At 40.8% G+C, this 26,202-nt stretch overlaps 4 protein-coding genes across 6 annotated transcripts; 2 read left to right on the forward strand and 2 right to left on the reverse strand.

Moving 5' to 3' along the window:
• Positions 1–304: 304 nt before the first annotated feature.
• On the reverse strand, positions 305–10,077 carry LOC137951959 (uncharacterized). Its single transcript, XM_068798962.1, has 4 exons — positions 9,689–10,077; positions 8,334–8,957; positions 7,907–8,082; positions 305–1,510 (listed from the first exon to the last, which is right to left on the reverse strand). Exons 1-4 carry the CDS (start codon positions 9,763–9,765, stop codon positions 912–914), a joined length of 1,476 nt encoding a protein of 491 aa, XP_068655063.1. The 5' UTR covers positions 9,766–10,077; the 3' UTR covers positions 305–911.
• A 2,183-nt stretch (positions 10,078–12,260) lies between these two features.
• LOC137951910 (protein BZR1 homolog 1-like) lies at positions 12,261–14,780 on the forward strand. Its single transcript, XM_068798892.1, has 2 exons — positions 12,261–12,822; positions 13,652–14,780. Exons 1-2 carry the CDS (start codon positions 12,604–12,606, stop codon positions 14,390–14,392), a joined length of 960 nt encoding a protein of 319 aa, XP_068654993.1. The 5' UTR covers positions 12,261–12,603; the 3' UTR covers positions 14,393–14,780.
• A 3,012-nt stretch (positions 14,781–17,792) lies between these two features.
• On the forward strand, positions 17,793–19,256 carry LOC137952093 (anthocyanidin 3-O-glucosyltransferase 5-like). Its single transcript, XM_068799163.1, is given in 2 exon segments — positions 17,793–18,136; positions 18,139–19,256. Coding segments are annotated over 2 exon segments (1,407 nt in total). The 5' UTR covers positions 17,793–17,847.
• LOC137951072 (aminopeptidase P1) lies at positions 18,772–26,068 on the reverse strand. Of its 3 annotated transcripts, XR_011112096.1 has the most exons (17): positions 25,808–26,068; positions 25,491–25,554; positions 24,876–25,015; positions 23,756–24,040; positions 23,538–23,660; positions 23,041–23,343; positions 22,802–22,888; positions 22,291–22,358; positions 21,995–22,064; positions 21,682–21,816; positions 21,498–21,578; positions 21,181–21,235; positions 20,971–21,075; positions 20,802–20,873; positions 20,482–20,606; positions 19,640–20,028; positions 18,772–19,239 (listed from the first exon to the last, which is right to left on the reverse strand). XR_011112096.1 is itself a non-coding variant. In XM_068797639.1 (16 exons), exons 1-16 carry the CDS (start codon positions 25,916–25,918, stop codon positions 19,867–19,869), a joined length of 1,983 nt encoding a protein of 660 aa, XP_068653740.1. In that variant the 5' UTR covers positions 25,919–26,068; the 3' UTR covers positions 19,588–19,866. The 3 variants fall into 3 exon arrangements, 2 of the variants coding, with proteins under 2 accessions (XP_068653740.1, XP_068653738.1); XM_068797639.1 differs by lacking the exon at positions 18,772–19,239 and having other exon boundaries at positions 19,588–20,028; positions 21,995–22,061; XM_068797637.1 differs by lacking the exon at positions 18,772–19,239 and having other exon boundaries at positions 19,588–20,028.
• Positions 26,069–26,202: the final 134 nt, after the last annotated feature.

Raw genomic sequence — 26,202 nt, forward strand, 5'->3', positions numbered from 1 at the left:
ATTAGTTTGTTTTTCTTTAAATACGATATATCCACTGAATATTAAATATAACATACTACATGATGCTTACTCCAACCATTATTTATATGGAGTGATGCTAAATGGGCGCTTTTAAAGAAACCCTAACCCCTAGTAACAGGGTTGGCACAAAGGCTCATAAATCGCTGAGCTCGACTCAAAAAAAATTTAACTCAGTTCAGTTTTTACTTGAGTTTGGGTCGAACTCAAACTTGAAATAAAACTAATTAAATATTATAATCCAAACTCAAGATTTTCTAAAATCAGCTTGTTAACTCATGAACCGATTCGTTAACATAATTTTTTTTACAAAAATACCCTCTAATTGCTCGATGCCACCCCAACCAAGGAATAGGAATGGGGCATGTTCAGCATGAACCCGCCCGCAGAGATGGATTCGAAAACCTGTTCCTTGGGTAAAGACGAGTTCTGTCATAAAAGATTTAGAGAGGAGAACCAGACAAGTACATGACATAGAAAAACATAGAGAGGAAGAACAGATGGACTCATTATGTGAACAAGAACTGTCTTGTGCTCAAAAAATCTTATCTGCCTGACTGCACCAAAACCGCTAATGGATCAAAATAGCACCTCATCTCTAAAACATACAGAAAGCTTCTGTAATTTTTTGACAACCAAATCTTTCTTCATTTCACCCAATCAATATTCCTAATCCTAAAACTAAGCAAACTGTGTTCGTACCTTTTGAATCAATAGCAGCTAACTTGTAGTTCGGTCAACTTCATGTTATAGTGAGTAGGAAGTCTTCTACCACCTCGCAAACGTATGGATGGCATTGCATAAACTTGAGCTGTCTTCCACCTTGTCTATGGTATATGGTCAGTCCACTCTGACGGGAAAGTGTATTAAATTACATCAACCTAAGAATCCTTTCACAGGAGTTCTTGTTCTTTTAAAATCATTATTCTTGTGTTCTCACGATCTCGCTTGAAAGTGATGTACAGAGGGCTGTAAAACAAGCAGCACAGACCAAAAGGAACAGCCATCATTGAGAGAAGTCCTCTGGAAAGTGCAAAGGCCTCAGGTGCGGATCCTTCCATTAACTTCACAGATTTTGGATCATAACCATAGATTCTTTCAGAGAGAATTCCGACTAAAGGGGCTGCCAAGGAAGAGAAGGACCCCTCAAAGGAACGATCAAATGCATATATCATGGTCCGGTGATTAGCAGGGACCACCTCTGCAAACATGGGGTTATTTGCACAAGTAGCACACCAGCTTATAGTGAGGCCCATGAATAAGAGGGTGGTAGCAAATATGGACCAACTGTTTACTGATTGTGGGATCACTGCAAGGAGGAACCAGGAGAAAGGAATCCCCATGAAGGCACTAAATTGAGCACACATAACCCGACCAGCATTTGGATAAATTCTTGACATCCGATCTGCTGTTAGTCCCCCAAGGAGGGATCCCAGTGCACAACCAACAGCAAAAAGACTAAGAAGGATTGCTGAACTGTTATGGTCAAAGCCTGTAAACAAATAGACACGTCTATTATGTTATCCGATGTAGAATAATACAAGCAGAGCAATTAAAGCAATTGAAATAAAACACATTACAACATTTTCCACACCATTTTTTAGAATAACAGTGTATCTGAGTAATTCACACTTTTTTTTTAAATGCAAATGTTGCCATCAAGAAATATTTTCAAGATGGCTTCATCTATCCTTTGATTCAAATTGTTAACATGACCAAAGGTTTCACACTCTGTCAACTGATCTAAGATTAGCCTTAAATTTATTTCATATGGTCTCAACCTCTCTAACATATGCCTCAAAATCTCAGACGGTATATCAAACTATCTAACACAAGTCTTCTTCTCTACCCAGGTTGGGACTGGCAGCTCAACATTATCTAGTGGAGCTGCAAATAATGTAACACATGCATGTGATATTCTGCTACTTTATCAGCTTAGAGATGGTAAAAAAGACAAAAGTGGTTGATTTTTTTTGTGTCAACTTCCCCAAATATGCAAAATAAGCAAATAACAAAAGTTACAGCATATACAACAATGAAAATAAAAAAACAATGAAAAATAAGACCATAATTAGCATATATAACCAAAAACATAAGTGATCATTTTCAAAGGCTGAAAAATCTTAATCTGATATCTTAATGGAAATAGTGTTAAAATACTGGTGCAGGGGTAGTTTGGTCATTTCATCATCTCATATGGATGTCGTATGGTTCCAACAAGTTAGGTTGCTTATCATGTGTTAATGTTTCAAATCTCATAGAACTCTGATGTGTATTGATTGAGTTATAAGACTTTTTGTACTTGGGGGGCGTTCTTGTTCTTTTTGCTGTAACTCACTTTCCTGAGGCTGAGTCTTGAATTATAAGTGAAGTAATAAAAGAGGGTAAGACTTGAATTCTGAGGCTGAGTCTGACGAAGCATACTACTGCTTCTTCTCCAACTCTCTGCTTCTCAATTTTCTCTCTTTCTTCCTCTTAAATCCTCCCAAGTTTGTTATTTTTTATGGTATCAGAGTAGTAGAAGACGTTCTTGGGCAGTTTTTTTCACAAATCTTGACTTCTCTTTCCTTGTTGATCAACCCTATTGAAGGTTCTTCAAGCAATTTCTGAACTGGTAGGGTAAAGGTCAGATTTTTCCTTCTTTTCTTCCTGCCACAACCATTTGGTTGATGACTTCTACTGCTAATTGAGTAGTTATTATGATTCACTGCACTTAAACGGTTCTTAACTGAAGCCCTAGCTTCATTCCTTCCTGCGCACCCTACCCTGTGCCTGCATCATCCCTCTGCTTGTATTATCATGCCTAGTATTGTTTGAATTGCATTTTCTAAATCTTAATCACTAAATTGAAGAATGCATGTGCCATTGTTCATTGAAGTGTGTTTTGGATGTGATGATTGTGCTCTAATTTCGAATTGTGGGGCCCATAAGACCTATTTTGGGTGGATTTAGGTTATTGATACCTTGTGTTTGGAACATCTTCTTGAGTTCATTTGGGGTGTATTTGAAGGATTAAATGGTAGATCCCAGCAAACATGTTATTGCCCTTAAACCCTTTGAGAGCTCAAACAATAAGGATTATAGTTCTATCCAGATTACCACAATCAAGTTGAATGCATCAAATTATGTGACATGGTCTCGCTTGGTCCTTATGTTCTTGAAGGCCAAAAGGAAAGCGAAATAAATCAGAGATAACCCTCCTAGTCCCGTAACAGAAGACTAGGAGCCTGAAGACAATCAAATCATGACTTGGTCAGTAAATAGTATGGAATCCTGTTTTCGTTATCAGATCTTGAGTTGTGGGACAGTCAAGGAGATGTGAACTATGCTGGCTTCTATATTGTCCCAGAAGAGTAACGTGTTTCACATATATGAATTGTATGTTCGCTACTATGCAGAGAGATAACCGGTCAGTCACAAACTATTTTACTGAGATGAGGGGTAAATTGTAGGAAATCAGCGCCTTCCATTTGTTTACTACGAATGTTGATGATATTCGAAAGGAGAGAAACCAGATTCAGGTGGCTAGATTGTTTGATGGTCTGGGATCTGAATATGGTGCCATATGGGCTTAGCTACTAGCAAATGATGATGTAACTACACTTGAACAAGGTTTAACCGAGTCATTCGAGCAAAAGGTGTAGTGGCAGACAAGGGGGAGAAGATACACGATCTTTTGATACAACTACTCTCAACCTCAACTCGTCCTATGATAAGCCTCAAACCCGAGGTTGTGGGAGTAGTAGTAGAGGTTGTGGCAGAAATCCCTCTACTTGAAGCGTGGTTGTAACAATAGAGGGGATAGGAAGTATATCCACTATCGAAGAACAAACCATTTCTCTAATAAATGTTGGGAGAAATTTGGAAAGCCAGCATGGGCTAATTTCATTATGACTAATCATGACTCGAATTCCTATTCTAGTCCTTGGGAGGAGATTCAATAGTTACTTTGACCACTGCTCATACCACTTCTACTGCCTTTGAACCGAACACCTTTACCTAAGCTAGTGACACGATGGCAAGTACAGGTATCCCAACACTTAATGTGTCCCATTCTCCTCCATGGATCATCGATTCAAGAGCGTCTACCCACATGTCAAGTAAGGCTCTCTATTTCAATCTATTCATCTTCTTAATCCTATCGTCATGTTACCTTAGCTAATGGATTTACCTCTCCTATTGAGGGGGAGTGTATATAACACATCAGAGTTATCATTGAGCTCTGTTCTTTTTGCTCCTAATTTTCTTGTTAATTTGTTATCCGTCAATCACATAACAAAGTCTCGGAATTGTTCTATAACTTTTTCTCCTACTTATTGTGTGTTTCAGGATTTGTAGACAAAGAGGAAGATTGATTTCGGACATGAGAAGGGCAGGCTCTATTTGTTGGATGATGTCTGTACTCCACAGACTATGGCACTTGCAACTAAAGAATCTCCACTCCGATGACACTTGCATTTGGGGCATCCATCACCAGCCAAATAGTATCAGTCCTTTCCATTTTTGTCAACTAATATTTCTTTTGATTGTGAGTCGTGTCAATTGCGAATCATAGATTTAGCTTACAGTTAGTTCTAATAGTACTCTTTTGTTTGTTCTGCAAGGACAAGTTCCTCTCTAGGTTTTAAAACCCCAGTATAAGTTATTTGATGTTGTTCCTCGTATATTTGGGTCTACATGTGTTATTCATTTATTCAATCCTTCTGCAGATAAATTATCTCCTCGAGCAGTTGAATGTGTTTCTTTGGGTTATCCACGTTATTAGAAATGATACAAATGTTATGATTTGGTTAAAAGAAAGATGTATGTGTCCTCTTACGTTACATTTTTTTAACACACTCCTCACTTTACATCTTCAACAGAGTCTCAGTCCTTGTCTAATACTTCTATGGATAACCCAGTTCCTATTGTTGTTATGGATGCATTAGCTACAGGTTCCTCTCCACCACTTCAAGTATACACTTGTCTAGTACTTCTATGGATAACCCAGTTCCTATTGCTGTTATGGATGCATCAACTACAGGTTCCTCTCCACCACTTCAAGTATACAATTGGAGTTCTTGTCGCCTGTTGCCTGCACTATTGACTACTAATACTCTAGCTCATAAGCTCGCTACTCAGGACCAGCTATCCTCCTCTTTGCCTACAGGTCTGGTTTCATCTGATTTGGATCTTCCCATTAGCCTTCGAGAAGGTAAGAATTCATGTACTTCTCATCCTATCTCTCAATATGTTTGCTTTGATTTTTTGTCCCTGTCCTACAAATCCTTTGCTATGTAGTTGTTTGTGTCTTGTACACCTCGTTCAACGCAAGATGCTCTGTGTTATGGTCTTGGGTTAAGTACCTATGCATTCCGCTCCTAACAGGCCGGTCTTTTGGGTAGTATTGGCTAGGTGCTCAACATTTGGTATTAGAGTTAGCGCTACATCACGAGTTCGAATCCCCGCGGCGTGAGTCCTAGGCGGAGGGGGCGACCTAGCAGAAACTAGAGCGGGCCGTCGCTAGAGTGTGGCCGTCGGCTCGTGAAGGTGGGTGTGATGTTATGGTCCTGGGTTAAGTACCTATGCCTTCCGCTCCTAACAGGCCGGTCTTTTGGGTAGTATTGGATAGGTGTTTAATATTTGGTATCAGAACTGGCGCTACGTCACTAGTTCGAATCCCCTCGGCGTGAGTCTTGAGCGGCGAGAGTCCTGAGCAGAGGGGTCGACCTAGTAGAAACTAGAGTGTGGCAGCCGCTAGAGTGTGGCCGCCGTGGTCGTCGGCTCGTGAAGGTGGGTGTGATGTTATGGTCTTGGGTTAAGTACCTATGCCTTCCACTCCTAACAAGCCGGTCTTTGGGTAGTATTGGTTGGGTGTTCAACACTCTGGCTGAGTGGAAACCAGTTATGGATGAGGAGATGGATGTTTTGGTATTTAGGGTACATGGAGTCTCTGTGACCCAATTTCCGAGACAACTATTGTGGGGTGTTGTTGGATCTACACAATTAAATATAAAGTTGATAGAACTATTGATCGGTACAAGGCCAAATTAGTAGCCAAAGGCTTCGGTGTTGATGTATTTGAAACATTTTCGCCTGTGGCTCGACTCATTTCAGTTCATATTTTGGTTTCAGTGGTAATTAATCAAGGGTAGCTACTATTTCAATTGGATGTTAAAATTGTATTTTTGTATGGTGACTTAAAAGGAGGAAATGTATATGGAGCAACCCTTGTGTATGTTGGTTAGGGGGAGATAATGAAGGTGTGCTAGGTTGAAGAAAGGTATCTATGGACTTACACAAAGTCTTAAAACATGGTTTGAAAATTTCAGTAATGTGGTGATGAAATTTGGGTGTTATAGAATTCATTGTGATCACTCTATGCTTGTGCTAAAAAGGAAGACCGGTATTGTTATCTTAGTTGTGTATGTTGACAATATTGTCTTATTTTGAAATAACTAGGAATTGAGGAGGTAAAAACATATTTGGCCACACATTTTCAAAATAAAGATTTAGGACTGTTGAAATATTTCCTTAGCATTGAAATGGCTTGAGGTAAGAAGGGTGTTGTTCTTTGTTAGAGGAAGTATATTGTATATAAGTTGTAGAAGTATGGTCGCTTGGGTACTAAGTTAGTAGATACTCTCATGGAAGTAAATGTTGATCTTCATGACTCTCATAGTCCTGTACTCAAGGACAAGACCTAGTACAGATGCCTAGTGGGGAAATTGATTTATGCTACAATCATTAGGCCGGATTTATCATTTGTAGGAGTAGTGAGTCAAATCATGGAAAGCCCAAAACTAATACATTTAGAAGTGGTTTAGAGAATTTTAAAATATTTGAAAAGTGTTCTTAGAAAAAACTTATTGTATACTTGAAATGAGAAGATTGGTGCATTGGGATACTCTAATGCAAATTATGTCGAGTGCAAAATGAATAGGAGGTCTACTACAGGTTACTACTATTTTGTTGGAGGTAACTTGGTGAGTTGGAAGAGTAAGAAATAAGTGGGAGTGGCTAAATTTAGTGCTGAGGTAGAGTACAGGACAATGGCTCTTATAGTTAGTGAGCTTATGTAGGTGAAGTCTACCTTTGTTGAGTTTCTTGTTTCAGAACCTATGGTTATGAAATGTGACAATCAGGGTGTTATATTTATAGCAAGTAACCCAATATTCCATGAAAGAACGAAACACATAGAGGTTGATTGTCATTTCATTAGAGATACTGTCATGCAAGGGAAAGTGGTCACTTCTTATGCGAAGTCCTCAGAGAAACTTAGAGATGTGTTCATAAAATCCCTTTGAAGGAATGAACACCTGGTATTATGTAACAAGCTAGAACTTTTTTATATTTACTCTCCAGCTTGGGAGGGAGCATTAAAATACTAGTTCAGGGTTAGTTTGGTCATTAGATCATCTCATATGGCTGTCATATGGTTCCAGCAAGTTAGGCTACTTATCATATGTTTATGTTTCGAATCTCATAGAATTCTAATGTGTATTGATTGAGTTATAAGAGTTTTTGTACTTAAGGGGCATTCTTATCTTTTTGCTGTAACTCACTTAAGGAAAGTAATAAAAGAAGGTCAAGCTCGAATTTTGAGGCTGATTCTGACGCAGCACACTGCTGCTGCTTCTCAATTTTCTCTCTTTCTTCCTCTTAAATCCTCCCAAGTTTGTTATTTTCAAATAGAAATGTATATGAGAAGTTTGAATTTATGGAAACAACAAGAGAACATGACGGATGGAACTAAACATGGTTCAGCAAGTTTCTGATAAGTTTTCATCAATGATGTGCAACAACAGCAAATGCCAATTTCACTTGAGAATAACCAGAAAGTTATAGTAACAATTATTTTTCTATATGCAGACCTTGTACTGAAATACAGAATTTGATACCTACACACCTATTAGCTGAAACCACATTGTGAAGAACACCATAGCTGTCCAAGGAAGTGAGCCAACGATGCCTTGCAAGACAATGATTTGAAAAGTCTGAACTTTCATGACTGCTTTCATGGCTGTCCATGAGTCCCTCCACACATTTGATGAAAGAAAGTTGCTTTTTCCAACTATCTCGCTCCTAAAAGGATGCCACTGAGGTGATTAGTTCTAAATCCAGGAATTAATGAATGAAATATCTAACTTGGCAAATGTCATGGCTCAAACTAGCAAATTAAAACATTTGTATTTCTCATTTTTGGATTAAGCTCAAGCTGAAGTAGATTTCCCAAGCAGCAATATGTTGCTGGATTTTTCCAGGACAAAGAAAATATGATAAGAACAGCAGGCAGGAGTAGGAATTCTCTATATAACAACAAGGGAAGATGATACCTTTCTGAGCTTTCACCATTCCCACGAGCACTAAAAACTGCCTTCCTTGGATCCACAACAAACGAGAAAACAAGGATCCCAATTAGAGCACTTAGTGTTGCCATCATAATAAAAGCAACACGCCAACCTGGGATACCCCAGAACTCCTTCCCGGCCATTACTGTTGCAAGGACGCCTCCTCCTATCCCACCAATGGAACCAACCAAGCTTAACAAGCCAAACCCTGTTCCACGGACTCCATCCATGTAGCTGTCAGCTATAAAAGATTGAAGTGCTGGAATCACAATGGCAAGTCCAAAACCATTAACAGCTCTCCAAAATGCCACTTGATGAAAATACTGACTTGCACCAACAGCAGCCGTTGATAGAGCCCAACAAAGAGTACCCATTGCAAGAACTGTAGGTCGATCATAGTGAAGGACCAGTACACCTGCCAATGGTGATGACAAGGCTTGAACCAAGTTGCGTATGAAAGTGAGATATCCTAACTCAGTTGGTCCTGCATGGAAAGCTTCACTTACTTCACTATAAACTGCTGGAAGAAGATTCTCATCAGCTCGCTCCATGATAGAAGCCATATTGATGAGAATAAGAGAAAGAGAAATACCAAAGACCTTCCTTGTTCTGTTACGTGACAACAAAAGTAATCAGTTTGTGGAACAGAGAGTAAAAATGATGATAAAGACAACAGAAGTTCATTCAAACAGCCGTCTATTCAATGCATCATGAAGATAAAAAACCTGAAAAATCCATGTGACAAGACATTTAGCAAATCTATCAATAAAGTAACGTCACCAGCAAGACATTCTTCTTAATAGAAATGATATATAGAAAAAACGTGAAGACAATGGAACGACAGTTTATTTAGTTACTTATCACCTTGTAACAGCAAATTTTTAGAACTTCTAGTAATATATGTACAAACTAAAAGAAGAATAAAATTCATCCTGCCAGAAAATTTTGATTAGCATCCCATTAGCAGGCATGCCAGCAGCAAGTTCTTGATCTTGAAATTAATTACCACAAAGTGTACTCGTCTTGTTAATTAATTAGCCAGAGAAGTCCAAACATATTAATGACCAGCTCCAACTGATCAAAGCTCCCACTCAACAGCCATGTTCTCTGGGAAACAGACAAGTCAAGAGACCCAAAACTCCCAGTAATTAAAATTGAATCAAGCATCCCCAATCATCAGAAGCCACATAATCCCCGATACCTCAAGAAGCATCAACTAATAAGCGGACAAAACCAACAAAATAGCAACAAAATAACTAAACAAATGATAAAAAATAAAAATAAAATCAACTCTCGTCCACATATAGAAAAACTAACAAATTAATCAGATCTTCACTTACTTCATGTCCACAAACCTTCCGCCCACCGGAAACCTAGACTTACGCACAGATAACGATCCGAAATCCCCCAGACCCATAAACCAGCCAAATACAAAATCAAGAGCAGCTCCGAGGAACACGGCTACTCAAAATCCAACCGTGACAGCATCTCCGACAGAGGAACGAATCTAAAGTCAGAAGTCTCGCCCGATCAAAGAAAGCTTCCTGGTTCAAGGACGCGAAGGTCCGAGCGACCGGTCGATCGATTACGGTCGTCTTGGAAGTCAGAGACAGAAGATTGGAAGCTTCAGACATGGATGGCTACTACACGTCCGGATAATTGGAGAGATTAATGAATTTTCAAATGTGCCCGCCACGATTCTTTCGAGAAATACGACGTGGAGCTTGTTTCACTCTCGTGGCATTTTTTATTTTTTCCTTTCTGCCTCGAATTCTTGCACTGAAAAACGAGATCCCGGGGGGCCGGGGGAGAGTTGGCGATGTGACAGGCTGGAACGTTGTCGAGCTGGACGAGAATGCCTGGTTTATCTGAACCAGACCGGTCAGGCTCAAGAAACTTTGTAAATGGGCCTTACAATCTCCAGGGTTAATATAGTTTAATACTACGACAATATATCGGCTGATATATCCGATGTGTATCGGATCTCAAGGTATCCGATACGTAACAATTTAAAAAAAAAAAAAAAAAAGATCGCATCGAGAAACGGAGCCTCCACGTGCTCTCACCCACTAAAAACAATATAAAACTCGGCGCGACCATGCAATTATGCACCAGAAAAGAAAAAAAGGTTTCCTAATTCCAACCACCGGTGGTCCCCACAGATGTGGGCCTGGGTTCCTTTCCCGCCCTCGTGCGGCGGCTATTGTCTCTGTCTCTCCTTCAATGCTGCCAGCGCGACTAGTCGCTCTCTCTCTCTTGCTCTCTCTCCTCCTGCCTCCCCCCCCCCGCACGTGCCCTTCGTTCTTCTCGAGGACGACACGCGCTGTTTTCTTTAAAATAGCCGGAAAGCGTATCGGGCTCGGATTCTAAAGCAAGCAAGCAAGCGTCTTTCCGCATTTCGCTGTCAGGTGGGGCCCACTGGTGTAACATCGACGACCTCGATCGAAGGATGCCGGGTTTATACGAAATAATAGTTGTTTCCGTTTTATTTTTAATTATTATTTCCTGTATTTTGCGATTATAAATTTCTATAGGTGTTTTCATGATTAAATTTATTTTAAAAATATAATTAAGATATATAGGTGATATATCAAAAGATACATGGTGAGTACATATTTCGGGTGTTTTTCGTAGAGGACATGGCGCGCGAGGCACAGGGGAAAGACACGTGTTTTTTTGTCGCAACTGGTCAGCGCTCACGCCATCAGCGTTTTCACCGGTGGGTCAGGGGCAGCGCAACGCGCGTGGAGTGGTGGGGCTAGTGGTCCTTTCCCACCAGCTGGAACGTCGACACCTGTCGAGCAGTTCCCCGCATCGCACGTGCAAGGGCCGCCCTTTCTGCTGCCCCCACCCTCCCCGGCCATTTTTAAAAAATTTTCTATCCGGTTCTTTTCAGGTGGGCTCCACGTCGAAAGCTCGCGTCGCTTAGGCCAACGCGTCCCTTCTCCCCCCCCTCGCCAGGGCCCTCTTATCCCGACAGCAGATTGCATCGCAGTCGTAAAGACGAACCTGCCCCCGTCATTTCACCGGAATCCTCGGTCAATGTTAGGGGTAATAAAGGCTTTTCAAACCACGTGACTGCAGATCTGTCAATTTTAGAGGATACAAGCGTGATTATGAATAAAAATTAGGGCTAAGGTGGGGACAAGTATGTAGTCAGTGAAAGTAACATCCTGACCTCTACACATGTCGATCTAACTTAAAGGTACGAAAAACCCCTAGTTCTTTTATCAAAACACCAGTTCTCTCCCCTGCCAATAGTCTCGAAAGAAGGGCATTTCTGAACCTTCAGTTTCACGGTTCGCTTTACCTGCTCTGGCACTGACAAATTCGCCATTTTCTTTTGACCGTACCGGCCTGGCCGGTTCGGAAAAAGAATTTCGGTTCACGGTTGTGGATAATTCGGTAATTTTGACTGGTGTCAGGACTCCCTGACCATTATTCTTTCGAGTCGGTCAGTGTTCAGGTACATAATTATCCGGGTTCTTTTGAAAATAAAATCTGACCCGTGGTATTATTATAGAACCCGGGTCAGATTAGGTTTAACCGACCAGGACTGTGCTCAATATTACAAGAATTGTTTTATAATATTAAGACTTAACCTAAGATGTATGACCAAAAGAAAGAGGAACCGGTTAAATTCAATTCAATGGACCGGTCCGGTCTGAATAATTGCAAATTTCCATTTTCCAAGAGCTAGTTGGCTTGTTGTGGTCGACTTTTGACCAGACTAGCCAGATCTCAAATCCCAAATGACTTTTAACTCCTTGGGGTTAAACTCCAGTCAAAATAATAATTAACCACTAAATATTATAAAAACATTAATTATTTTCTTAATTAACATTTTAAGTGAAAAATAATTTAAGTAATAAAAGCTTGGCTGTCTGGGGAAGGAAGGGGAGAGGAAGAGAATCTATCCATCAGCTTCCAATAAAGTAAACGTACTCTTCTCGTGAGTCGCCTGCACTGCAACGCCCTTCCCCCCTCTTTCTTCCTCTGCCAGAAAGGGGATTGCAGAGAGAGACAGAGAGACAGAGAGACAGAGAGAGGAAAGACTGATCTTCTCTTTAGCTCTGCTTCCGCTGCTTTCTTAAAAAAAAAACCCAGTTTTCCTTGGAGAAAGGAGGAGCAGGGAGGGAGAAGGGAGGAGTACGTTTATATTCTTCGAAGGGAGAGAGGATTTGTTTTTCTCTCCTGAGCGGAGAGGAGGAGAGAGATCAGGTTGATTTCTTTTGAGGAGGAGGGGTGTGTCATAATGACGTCCGGATCGGGGAGATTGCCGACATGGAAGGAGAGGGAGAATAACAAGAGGAGGGAGAGGAGGAGGAGGGCGATCGCCGCCAAGATTTTTTCGGGGTTGAGGGCTCTTGGGAACTATAAGCTGCCCAAGCATTGCGATAATAATGAAGTTTTGAAGGCTCTGTGCTCCGAAGCTGGGTGGGTTGTGGAAGAAGACGGCACCACTTACCGCAAGGTGCTGACTGTTTTGACCATAGATCTTCTTGATTCTGCTTGTGCTATTTTACCAAAAAAAAAATCTTATTTGGTTTTCTGATCGAGTTTTTTTTTCAGAAGTTCAGCTGGATGGCTTTTTGATTTTTGTTTTTTTATGGGATGAGATGATGTGTTCTAGTTATGATTCTCTCGATCGGGTGATCATTTCTGCAACAAATGAAAGTCTTGTTCATTGTGCTCTCTCTTATAATCGGTTTCGTTTTTGGGCGATTTTGGGTTTTTCTTACTGTACTGCTATTTTGTTTCTTTCCCTGTCCGTTTATGATATATCTCTGCTTCTGTATCATTTTTCTTTTTCTTTTCTTCATTTTTTAGTGATTTTTCCTCTATATTCTTCTTCTGTCCTGAAAGGTTGCTTGAACTAATGTGAATTTTTCGTGAGATCCCAATTGAGCTGATACTAGTCTGGATTCGCTCTCACTGAAAAGTATGCCTTCTTCTGTTAATCTGATTCACGCATCTGGATTCCATGTTTTCCCCAGTTGGGATGCTGTTCATCTCTTGAAGTTTCAGTACCAAAAATTTCTTCCCTCTTTAACTTTCCTTGTTTTTTCCAATTTTTGCTGTTCATGCGTAGCCATTCTGATTCTTTTTTTTGAAGAAAGACGCATATTTTAGTGTTTTGATCTTGTTGTCTTCCTTATTCAATCCCTTTGTAACTCTGGATCTAAAAAAACAAAAAAAAAATTGAAGGAAAAGCTTCTGCACCTGGTCGGTTTTCTTCAATTTATTACTCTTTGCCTCCATTGGCAAATTTTTATCTAACTCCCCTATTTATTTTCTTGCAGGGATGTAAACCGCCACCAGCTGAAACTGCTGGCACATCAACAAACTTGAGCGCCTGTTCATCCATCCAGCCTAGCCCTCAATCATCGTCCTACCCAAGTCCTGTCCCTTCCTATCATGCTAGCCCAACCTCTTCTTCCTTCCCTAGCCCAACTCGTTTTGATGCAAACACCTCATCCTATCTCCTTCCATTCCTGCGAAATCTCACAGCCATCCCCTCCAATCTCCCACCTCTACGGATCTCTAATAGCGCCCCGGTGACCCCTCCTCTCTCCTCTCCCACATCTCGAGCTTCAAAGCAACAGAAACTCGACTGGGATGCTCTGGCTAATGCTTCTGTAACCACTTTTGGTCATCCCCTCTTTGCTGCCTCCGCCCCTTCGAGCCCCACTCGTCGTCACCACTGGGCACCGGCGACTATCCCCGAATGCGATGAATCTGATGCCTCAACAGTTGATTCGGGGCGGTGGGTTAGCTTCCAAACAGGCGGCTCTGGTGTGGGGACCCCTCCATCTGGTGTCGGCACCCCGCCATCTCCCACATTTAATCTTGTCAAACCGGGGTCACAACAGAATTCACCGCCGGAGAATGGGATGGGCTGGGGATTCGGGAACGAGAAGGGGAGGCCTCTGGAGTTTGAGTTCGAGTGTGGACAGGTGAAACCATGGGAAGGGGAGAGGATTCATGAGATAGGTGTGGAAGATTTGGAGCTCACTCTTGGCAATGGGAAGTCGAGGATCTAGCTCCCATACTGATTTCTATCATCCTGTGTGTGTATTTGCTGCTCTGGTCTTATATGTAATGTTTGATGGAATGGAATGTGGAGTGCTACTGCTACTGTATGGAAGTCCTGGAAGGGGGATTAGAGGAGCTTCCCTTTCATGGAGATGGTAGGCAGTAGACATTGCTGCAATGCTGCTCTCTGTAAATGGAAATCCCCCCATCATGGGTGGGAGTCTTTTTTTATTTTCTAAACCATTTTCTTGTAGCAATTCTTTTGTTTTCCTCTTGAACCCAGATCGAGTTTGCTGTCACTGCAACCCAGTCTGAGTAGTTATTATCCAAACTCTGCTTAGCTTGATTCTAATCTGCTCCAAATTTGGAAATGAACTTATTGTCTTCTGGTTGGAATCAATGAGTTTTAAGTTCCAAACAATTAATTTTTTATCATCTTGATTCATGCTTGTGAACTGCTCTGAACTCCATGATGGAAATTACCTTATTGATTCATGCCAGTGAACTGGTCTGAATTCCATGATGGTTTGGCAAGATATCTGGGACGGGTAAGGATCAAGCAGAAAAAATGTCACTGAATTGCGCCAATCCAATCTCCAGATAATGTTTTAGAAACCGAGAAACGAAGAGGGTCAAAGATTCCCATGATTGTGTTGTTCTTGAATTCTAGCGATTAGAGTAGAACTGTTCTGAATCAGCTTTCTGCGTGACTTTGTTGTTTTCTTCCGTGTCGATGTTGTGGTGTTTGTGGTCAAAGGGCATCTGAGGACTACACTCCCCTCCACGCCTATTCCCATGTGATGTGTGTGTCTGGGCCATGTGAACCGCCATGAAAGAACCTCGGTAACAATGAAGGGTCCTGTGGGAGAAGATTCCCATGCACCGCAGAAATCAGTGGTGGGTGTATCGGCTATATGCCGTATCTTCACATGTCTCCGATCTTGGCAGGGGTGAATAGTTGGAGGAGAAGATGTCAATGAATCTTTCTTCCCAGATAATTGATTATATGGACTTGGACAAGGAAACCTGTGGCTGTCCCGTGGCATCAGAAATGGACAGAAGAAATCAGACACGAGGACCCGAGATAGCTCAACCACCCAACACACCCACCTCCCTGCAGTTTAACGAAAACAACCAAACATATTCAGTTTGAGTTCATCTACAATATTAAAATCAAATCAAATGGCAGCAAATGCAGTGATGAGGTGTAGAGGGGGGATTTTAATAAGAAAACGCCGTGTCCTTGCTACAACAAGTCATAAAATAATGCTTGTTTGGGTTACTGACTTCTAAAGCAGGGTCTTATAATTGCGTACTTGGTTACTGTTGGAAGAGAGATCCATTCTCATTGAACGTACGCTTGCCATTGTTATCAAATTCCAGATGCAGAGTATGCTTTCGTCTATTCAGAATCTCTTCGACGGAGAAATCACAAGCTACAGTAGCTAAACTAGATTCGTAGTCCATAAAACCTCTCATTTTTCCAAAGAGGAGGGAGTGTTTTTAACTGCCCATTATCGTTACATCTCAGAGAATAATGGGTCAGGCCTAAAAGGGTTAATAAAATCAAACAGTCTACACACTTTCTGAGTTTCATTTCAAAATAATGTTTTTGTTCTTCGCATCTGCATTCAGGAGTTGCCGGGTACTGAAGAAGGATACTAGAAAACATAAAACTGAATGGTAGGAGCATTTTCCTAAACCCTAAACCCTACACACGATGAAAGAAAGAACACTCCCCTGACATCATAGGTACCCTCTGGTCGATGTGCCCATCACGGGGCAGTTAGAAAATTGTGACCACACCCCGGCTTGTCCTGCTTGTTCCGAACATGTCTTCTGTAAAATTTTCACTGTTAGTGGCTCCATCTCCTCAACCTTCGCTTCATATTTGTTGATTCTTGAAGTGCACTCTCTGTACCTGAAACAACTTGAGAGATGATCGTTTACTATTCCTGCTGCTTGCATGAAATGTATATATGAGAGTTGGTTCAACAAAAGGGAAAACCTATTTGCATCAAATCCACCGTAGAACCTTGGTGATAAGTGAAATTCACTCATTTAGTAATCATTCCCCACCACTGCGCGCAGCTTTGATTCAGACAGCAAAGAACTGCTGCTTTCATTCATGGAGAGAATCATCTTCTCAGTGAGTTTAGCAACAGAAGTGACATCAAAGTCATCAAATAGCTTCCTGCCAGTAGTGGAACAGATCACTGGTGATCAGCTCAAATGAGGCATAAGGTAACTTCACTCAATTGTCACGATAGAAGAAGACAACGACTTGAACGACGGTCAAAAAGGACGTCGGCATTGTTTAAAAAGGAAACGAGAATGAGAACAGAGAAATAAAACACCAAAATTACGTAAGAATCCGAGCATCACCTGAATTTGCCGTAATCCTTTTCTCATTTAGAAGAGGATCAGCTGAAGACAGCTCTGCACTATGAGGAACAACCTTCGCCGCCTTCACCGCATCTGTTTCCTTCGAGTCTGCAAACCCGCCTTCTTCACCGAAGAAACACTTCCGGATGAATCCGAAGAACTCGAACCGTCAGGAATTAAATTTTGGTAACCGAGCCTTCGGCTGCATAGTAGGTCTGGAACTTCGAGTAACCGGCTTCTTACTACTCCGAGCTTCCCTAATTCTAAGCAGGGAAAAGCTGAGATAGTTCGGAAAATTATATAATTATTTTTAATAAGTATTTAATAATTAATATTATAATATTTTTATATTAGATATTTTATTTTACTTAAAATTTATTAAATAAATATGGTGATGTATGAGATTGATTATTATTATTTATTTATTTTATTAAAAAATAGTAATAAATTTATTTTAAATAATAAAATTAGAGATTAATTTTATATTTATATATGATTTTTAATATTATATTTAATTAATAACTTAAGAGAGAAAATTTACATATTATAAAAGTAAACATTTGATTATAGGGTATTTTGGTATTTTTATAATAAAAATTAAATATAAAACTTTAGTTTAATTTTTTGTTTATTTATTAAGTTAAAAATAATTTTAATTGAAAGCATTTTATTTAAAAATTACTTTTACACAAATACACTAATACAAAAAATTATTTTCTAACGTATTTTCCCATAAATACACTAACACACAAAGCACATTCCCGCTTTAAAATATCCACTAAAAAGCACGGATTCTTCTCTCCATACAGATGAAGCAGGGCCGGCTCGATGGATAGATTCTCCCCAAACGCGGCCAAGTCCGTCACCCTTCTTTCTCCATTAAAATAAACCATTCACATCACTGTATAAATTAATTACCTCGTCAGAGAGGCCTTCCCCTGCAACGCCACTTGCAGAAACAACGAAATCACAGACCAAGAACTACTGTACTCAACCTCCGAAGAATTTATATCTTTCTTCCCTGACTACCCCAACTCCAGATCCTTGTCCGGAATCTCGACTTTCCAGCTTTCCGGCCATGCAGGCTTCCCAAGTCCATGTCGCGATCCTCCCCAGTCCGGGGATGGGACACATCATTCCCCTCCTGGAGTTTGCGAGGCATCTCGTCTCCCGCCACGGCTTCCGCGTCACCTTCCTCGTCCTCACCACCGACGCCTCCGCCGCCCAGTCCCATCTACTCCGCTCCGCCGCCCTCCCGGACCAGCTCCACGTCCTCTACCTTCCCCCCGCCCACATCTCAGTCCCGCACGACGCCGGCATCGAGACCCGGATGTCCCTCATCGTTCGCGAATCCGTTCCTTCCCTGCGCCCGGTCCCACCGTCCTCGTCGTCGACATCTTCGGCACCGACGTCTTCGACGAGCTCCAGCTCCAGCTCCCCAAGTACGTCTTCTTCACGTCCACCGCTTTGCTGCTGTCCATCATGATGTGGCTGCCGACGCTAGACCGGCAAGTCCGTGGCGAATACACGGATCTCAAGGATCCGGTGATTGTACCTGGATGTAAGCCCATCCCGATCGAAGATCTGATGGACCCACTGCTGGACCGGAGTAACGAACGGTACAGTTGGTTCCTCCACCGGGCGAGCCGGTTCCCTTTGGCGGACGGGATCTTGATCAACACATCCGAGATTCTTGAACCTGTTACTCTAAAAGCTTTGAGAGAAGACGTGCGTCTGAAAGGGATCCCGACTCCACCCGTTTACCCAGTGGGTCCGATTAAAGAATCCGCTGAAGGTCCGTCATCCGAAAATGAGAGCCTGACGATAACGTGGCTCGACCAGCAGCCGACGGAGTCGGTTCTCTACGTGTCGTTCGGCAGCGGCGGAACGCTGTCGGCCGAACAAGTCACCGAGCTGGCGTGGGGGCTGGAGCTGAGTCGGCAGCGATTCATATGGGTATTCCGAGCCCCGACCCGAAACCAGGGATCGGGGACATTTTTCACCGCGGGAGGCGGAACCGGGGATCCGTCCGATTACCTGCCAGACGGGTTCTTGACTCGGACTAAAGGGAAAGGCTTGGTGGTACAGTCGTGGGCTCCGCAGAGGGAGATACTCCGGCACGGAGCTATCGGGGCTTTCTTGAGTCACTGCGGGTGGAACTCTGCACTGGAGAGCATCGTCCATGGAGTGGCAATGATTGCGTGGCCGCTGTATGCTGAGCAGAAATCGAACGCCTCGACGCTGGCGGAAGAGCTCGGAGTTGCGGTTAAAGTGATGAGAGAAGCTGGGGAAGAAAGGATCAGGCGGGAGGAGATAGAGAGAGTTGTGAGGATGATGATGGAGGAGGAAGAAGGGAAGGGTGCGAAGCTTAGGGTCAGGGAGCTGCGAGAGAGAGTTTTGACTGGGTTGAATGAAGGCGGGTCTTCTTTTAATTCTCTTCACGAGGTCATCAGTAGATGGAAAGCTGAAGCTGGAGAGTCCAAATGACACAGAAATTTGTGATGGAAAAATAAAAGAAAACAATCTGAGAGCATGAGAGAAAGAAAGGATGACCAGAGAATTTACAGAGATTTGCCTTGGATGGTTTCTAATCAAACTGAAACTGAATTCTTAAATTTAAGAACTAAACTGGGCGGACTATAATTCTTAAATCTAAGAGTCTCCTACAGAACGTTTTTTTCCTTAAAGACACGCATAATATTCACATTTAGGATTTTAACGGTCTCGATACAGTATTCTATACCAAGAAACCTAGGCCTGCTCCAGAGATCAGTAGAATTTGAATGAATTTCCGAAAATCTATAATCCACCGACTGCATAACGGAAAGATAATTACTTCATGAAATAAAATGGTCTAAAAATCTGCATACCTTAAATATGTAAATTGAATTTGATCCCAGACGTATGTCTTTATTTTCTTTGGGCAGAAACCTCTTGCCTTAAACAAGGAACGGCAGAATTGTTTGGCTTCAACATGCTGGGGGGAACTAAGATCTCTGTTCTCTAGGGACAACCAAACGACAGAAATGAAATTTATATGAAGACTAAACGTGGTGTGACGAATTGACTGCACAAATTGAAGCATTGTGTGAGTAACTTATGCACGAATTGGTTCAGTAGCCTTCCTCAGCCATGCCATCACCTGTTCATCCAAGAATGAAGCCAGAACTTCTCTGCACTTAGAATGGTATCTATTTACCCATTCTAACTCTTCAGGTGTAAGCAGGGAGACGTCCACCAACTTTGTCTGGTAAGGTGCCTGCACAAACATTTCCAGAAGAAAATGCCGAATTAAATAGCAATCCTCAGATACTGCAGAAATATAAAATTACCGATCACAAGTCTGCTCACAAAAAAAAGGGAACAAGCTTCGACAAAGAATGAAGTCCTGAGAGAAGAAATTAACGCTGTTTGTTATCCATTCTTTGCGTGAGATACAGCTCAGGGAAATGTAGCTGTAGCTGAGGGTGCAGTTAGATACAATTTTCTTCAGAGAGCAGGAAATAGCCCTCAGCCAGCAATAGAGATAATAAGATATTTCACTTTGCCCAGATACTTTATAGCCAGATGCTGTTCCTTGCCCTCTTAAGAGGGGATAACCACATTTCCATCGATCATGTATTTAATTGTTCATTTATGATATCAAGAGGCTTGGCTAACGAAATGATAAAAATCCAATGAACTAAGAACTAAACAATTGATGCAGTCTTACCCATGTTATGTTTTCAAATGATAGATAGCCCTTGTCACCAAAGTTAAACTTGGTACTAGCCTCCTTGATAATCAACACATTCTCGAGTCGGATACCAAACTTCCCATCTTCATAATAGCCGGGCTCTGAAAAACAGTTACAAAAGAGCAAGATTTTAGGACAGCTCTTTTCCCCAGATTATTCTCCAAATCCTCTAACCACTTTGGATATCATACAGGACTACTAGTAAATAAAACATTTTTCTAATAAATAAAAAAATCAAAGAACTGCTGTTTCTACACTTTATTGCAAGTAAGCAGAATCACATGCATCAAACTGACCATCTGTTACAGTCATAGAAGCTTGCAATGGCACATTCCGAGCCTGAGGCTTAAAGCTAATCAAATGGGGACCTGGTCATCATCATCCACAACTTACAATGTCAACAATCACAATCACAAGGTAAGAACAAAATTAGTAAAAGAAGCAGCTCCTGGTGTAAATTCACACCTTCATGAACATTCAAATATGATCCGATCCCATGCCCAGTTCCATGTCGATAGTCAAGCCCATTCTTCCACAAAGGAACTCGAGCAAGAGTATCAAGAGAGTGTCCTGAAAGAACAATTCAAGTAAAAAAACTTGTCTTTTCACACTATTAAGCCAGTTGAGTAAGCCAAAAAAGAAGAACAAAGAAAAGGAGTAAATAATTTGAGATACCAGTTGTTCCACTAGGAAAGACAGCTACATCCAGTGCTATATGACCTTTGAGAACCTATCTCACAGAAATCAAATTGAGGGTAACAAGTCCATCAAAGACATATAGAGCATAAAAGCACAAAGTAGGAGAATTAATTGATCACAAATTACCAGCAGCGAGGTTCACCAGTAGAATGACCAAGATGAGGTTAGAGCATTTCAAATAAGATCACAGATAACAGTAAAAACAAAGTGAATTAAAGTAACTGAATATAAAAATATACTACACTAGAACTGCAAATATTGCAAGTATCCATCATAGTATAGAGACCACCTACAGCAGTATAGCAGGCTTTTTCATGAGCAGAGGGCTTCCCAAAATGAACAGTTCTTGTTATATCTGTGGTTCCATCTTGATACTGCAAACCACAAATATCAGTACAGCTTTACAAGACCAGAGCATAAATCTTATCAAATCAGGTAAATTTTCTGGATTTTACAACACTAACAAAAGATGCAAACCTGAGCTCCTGAGTCACATAGGTATATGCTGTTCGCATCAAGCTCTGCACATGTTTTTGAGTCAGGTGAATAATGGATAACTGCTGCATTTGGCCCAACAGATGAAATAGTAGGGAAACTCAAGCCTTTGAAGAGCTGTAGGAAAATATCCAAATGACAAAATGTATCAGAACCATTGAACATCTTTTTTAAGTGAGAACTCAGAAGTCAGAGACTAGGACTAAAGCAAAAAGCAAACACATCTAGGTTGCAGAAGCATGTCAAGTCCATCGTTTCTGATATGGATAACAAATATAGGAAATTTAACTCCTACCTCTTTCTGTGCCCTGAAACTTTCCAACTTATCACTTACTGAAATCTCGGTTAATTTTGTAGTCTCCCTGCTATAACCATAAGAACTCAAGTAATATCAAACAAAGATAGAGAATTGTGCTCTTGGTATGTAGAGAATACATAAAACTCTTAATGGTGCGGATAGATTTGTAGAAAAGTTATCTAGGGGGTGAAGTAACTAAACTAAGTAATTTAAGTCCCAATTCTTCTGAAAGCCTATCATGACTTCCTACAGGAGAAGAAAAACCAACTGCTATATGTGGATAGTGAACTCACGAATGCTTTCTTTTGTTTGTTCCTCCTGTCTCCAAAAAATAACCTGAAGCTCCATATATCTCTTGCATCTGCAAATTTTGAACTACTAAGATGTCAAGCACCCAAACATGAAAAGCATGATAATCGAGACACTCATCAAAACATAAGAACTGCCACACAATAAGATATTTATCAAAGAGTACTTGAGGGTGCCTCAAAAACAAAATAACAAAAATAAAATACATTGATTCAAATAAAGCTGGATTTTGTATCCAATTAACAACTGATTATAGCAAACATTACAAGTATTAGAATAAGCAGCACATATGTATCATCCAACATCTTTTTTCCAGCATTCGTTATTCTATATATTTCTCTTTCAGAAGTACTGATGCTTCCATAACCCTTTAGCCATATCAATCTACCTTCATTTTATTCCTAATCAATCAAAGACCATGCATATTAAATCCTAGAATCTTAGCAATATGACAAAGTGGCAAGACTTGATTTCAAATTGTGCATCAATATGTACCTGCTTATCCAGCCAGAAAAGATATTGCACCACTGCAGCACCATCCCTAATATGTGCCTTCCTTAATCCATCTAACTCAACAGGATTCTACAATAGAATGACAGGAATAAGATAGAATATAGACTTGAAAAGTGAAGATTTATTATCCACAGAACTTTTTATTCTTTGAGCATTTCCTGTTAGTATGGTGGGAACTAGGTATTAGAAAAGTGGAACAGTTCTTCCAGTTCCACACAAACCTTAAGAGCTTTGGCAAGGGCCAGAGGTGACGGTTGGAGAAGAACCTGATCTGAGGGCAATTTTGAATAAAGTGCAAAGCAGCCAGTAGCAGGGTCCATCCATACAAGATTGCCTTTTCCTTTTTCAGTTTCATCATGATTGTTACAAGCTGTAGCTTCTTTACCATTTCTTTTATGTTCTGTTTGAGAATCATTAACAGCTACTGAGCTCTTAAGATAACCAGTTGCAAGCAACTCCACATCTTTCTCCACCGCACCATATTCCCGTACCTCAATTCCGTTATCAGCTAAATGAGTAGCTACCTATTCAAAATCAATAAAAGATAATCAGAATAAAGAGAAAAAGGAAAATCAGTATAAGGTTAAAGGACATGGGTATGGATGATGGGACCAACAGCAATCAAATATTCAGAGAGTATGTCCTGACACTTGAACAAAAATTTGAAGAAAATGAGAGAGAGAAAGAGAGAGAGAGAGAGAGTCACTCAGATACTGACCTCAGGAGTAATTTTCTGCTTGTCAACATATAAAAATGCTGAATCAAGTGTCACTATGGCAAAAGCATGAACAACTGGGCAGTATGACACATCATTGCCTCGAATGTTATATAACCAAGCAACCTGACCAAGAAACAAAATGTCCAAAGACAAAGGTGGGGCTTATCTCTCTATAATGCAAATAAATAAACAATCAGAAAGATGTAAAGGTTGCATACCTCATCCAGGGTCACAATCACCATACCAGATGCTTTCTCTTGAATAAGTTTCAGCCTCAAATCCTTTAACTTTTCTGCAACAGGACGCCCTGCAAATTCTAGGGATTGCACTATGACAGGTTGAATTTTAGGCAAAGGGCGGTTTTTCCAAACTTGATCTACCAAGTTTGTGGATAACTGACAGAGTTTCTGATTTTTCTTCGAGAAAGCACGCTCCCATCTTTGTGCAGCATCCACAGATATACACCAAGGATCAATACCAATAACAGCTTCAGTAGGCAAATTCTGGTACACGAATAATGTAAATGTCATACAGAATGTTGTTTTTTTTTTTTTTTGAGAGTGTGATGAATTCATTAAACTAGAAACAACAAACAAGATTAGGCAGACCTCCCCCTTACAAGAGGGGCATGGAGGGAGGGCCCCTGCTTGGCACAACAGTCTGCAACAGAATTTACAGATCTGGGAACATGGGATCAAATACATGCAATGTGGGGGAAAATGTCATACAGAATGTTGCAGCTTAAGCATCTTGCCAATCAAGTACAACTTGTAATTATTAGACAGGAAACTGTCCCAGAACCAATAATCATGGCATCTTTCTTTATGAAAGGCTACCTCACAATGATACATTGATTGATTACTCATGAAGGAGCCTTCTGATTCAGCTTAAAATGCTCATAGTGGTCACTCGTAGTTTCACCCTTCTCTGGAACTACCGCAAAGAAACAGATCTTCCTGGGTAACAATTTGACAAATAGTTTGGATAAAAGAATTGGGTCGTTTTTTGTCACAATTGATACTGCTTGAACAAGCATTAGTCTAATCCATGCAGATCGTATCAAGAAACGGACAAAATGCCTCAGAAAAATGAACAGGCACAGACAGTTAAGCAAAATGATGTCAATGTTGGCAACATTAGTGTCACAAACCTTTTTACTTTCAAAACGTTGATACACGCATACACTACGAACACTCCCACCCCCCAGGGTGAGACTTGAATCCAAAACCTTACACTGGAAACCCCAACATGTAGCTCATTGAGCCGAAGGCCCAACAACAAAATTCTCCAGTATCTTCACCAAGTAAATCATTTTGAAAATGAAAACTGGTGACTTACATCAGTTATCCAATTCTCAATTGCTGCATCTTCTCCGATCCGCATGAGCTTCCAACGTTCACTAAGCTGCTGAATTGCCTGAAGGAAATATCGACCATCAGTCCAAAGACGAGCGTCATCTGCTGTTATAACTGCAACACCTGCAAGAAGATTGATGCCAAATTAACTGCAGCTGTACGAATAACCAAAGAAAGGAAGCTCAGATGAAAGGAGGACACTTGAGAAGATAATGTAGCGAAAAGTGGTCTATCCCTATCATCCAGACAGCAGCTCCCCCTAAACACCCATACTAGTTTGAAAGGTTATGGTCATCGCAAGGGAGCCAAAGAAATACTATGTATCAATCTAAATGTGCGATCACATTTTACTTATCGTAAGAGGTCGCGAGTGTACAGCCCTGATCGAATCTTAAGTTTCAACAAACAGGAAAAGAGAAAGATAATTCAGACGCAACAATAAGAAAATAAAGCAAAACAAGTAACTCATGTAATGTCCGTAGCCAACGACAAAATGCGTATCAATTGATTCGCTATTTCTCTTAGTCAATACAAACTTTAAAATCCACGGCAATTCGAAGTCAACAGGAAGAAATATGGAAAGCACAAAGAAGCCTACCGGCACTTCCAGTGAACCCAGAGACGAATCCGCGCCTTTTATCCCGATCAGACACGTACTCACTCTGCAATAAGTATTCCATATCAACAGTTCATCCTCAAATACTTCCAAAAAGGAAAACATTGTCAAAAGACAATATTCTCTTTAAGAAAAAGAAAAAAAAGAAATCTTTGATAATATGGCTTAATTTAATACAAACAGAACGAGTACTCAATCGTTCCAAAGAAATTCAGAACCGCCAATTGCGCTTCCTAAAACAAAATAAAAAACAAAAACTCAGGTTTTTAACGAGAGAAGACTGTTAGATCAAGTCTCACTTGGTGATTGTCTGCAGAAGGGACGATAAGGGCGTCAATAGGAGGATTGCAAGCAGCCATTAGAGGCCTCAAAGCGTCCAGAGGATCAATCTCTCCGTCTCTCTCCCCCATCTCTCTTCAGAGAATTTCTACGATGAGATGAGAAAACAGCTCGGTGGTGTCCTTCGAAAATGAATCACTCTCCCAGCTTCTCTCCCGACTCCGCTGAAAACTGAAGCGATGAGAACCTTCGCCTCGAAGACCCAATGAGACTCCCGAGGTATTACTTCGGCGATGACACATCCTAACCAATGATTCATTTCATATATATTAAAATTAAATTAAATTAAATTTAATATTTCATTAAATTAAAATAAAGTAATATAATTATTCTAAACAAAAATTTGGATTTGCAT

This window comes from Aristolochia californica, unplaced genomic scaffold (assembly GCF_029961685.1).
Source record: "Aristolochia californica isolate CCGP_79_NKW_82.1479 unplaced genomic scaffold, dmAriCali1.0.hap1 SCAF_15, whole genome shotgun sequence".
In the NCBI taxonomy this organism is placed as follows: domain Eukaryota; kingdom Viridiplantae; phylum Streptophyta; class Magnoliopsida; order Piperales; family Aristolochiaceae; genus Aristolochia; species Aristolochia californica.

Coding starts and splice junctions, on each gene's coding strand:
- LOC137951959 (XM_068798962.1), bottom strand. CDS start 9,765: ATGGGTCTGGGGGATTTCGGATCGTTATCTGTGCGTAAGTCTAGGTTT. Junction 8,083..8,333: donor AATGGTGAAAGCTCAGAAAG/GTATCATCTTCC, acceptor GCATCCTTTTAG/GAGCGAGATAGTTGGAAAAA. Junction 1,511..7,906: donor AATGTGGTTTCAGCTAATAG/GTGTGTAGGTAT, acceptor ATTTGTTTACAG/GCTTTGACCATAACAGTTCA.
- LOC137951910 (XM_068798892.1), top strand. CDS start 12,604: ATGACGTCCGGATCGGGGAGATTGCCGACATGGAAGGAGAGGGAGAAT. Junction 12,823..13,651: donor ACGGCACCACTTACCGCAAG/GTGCTGACTGTT, acceptor ATTTTCTTGCAG/GGATGTAAACCGCCACCAGC.
- LOC137951072 (XM_068797637.1), bottom strand. CDS start 25,918: ATGGGGGAGAGAGACGGAGAGATTGATCCTCTGGACGCTTTGAGGCCT. Junction 25,555..25,807: donor CTTCTGCAGACAATCACCAA/GTGAGACTTGAT, acceptor TACTTATTGCAG/AGTGAGTACGTGTCTGATCG. Junction 20,607..20,801: donor TTCTATGACTGTAACAGATG/GTCAGTTTGATG, acceptor ACTGTTTTTCAG/AGCCCGGCTATTATGAAGAT.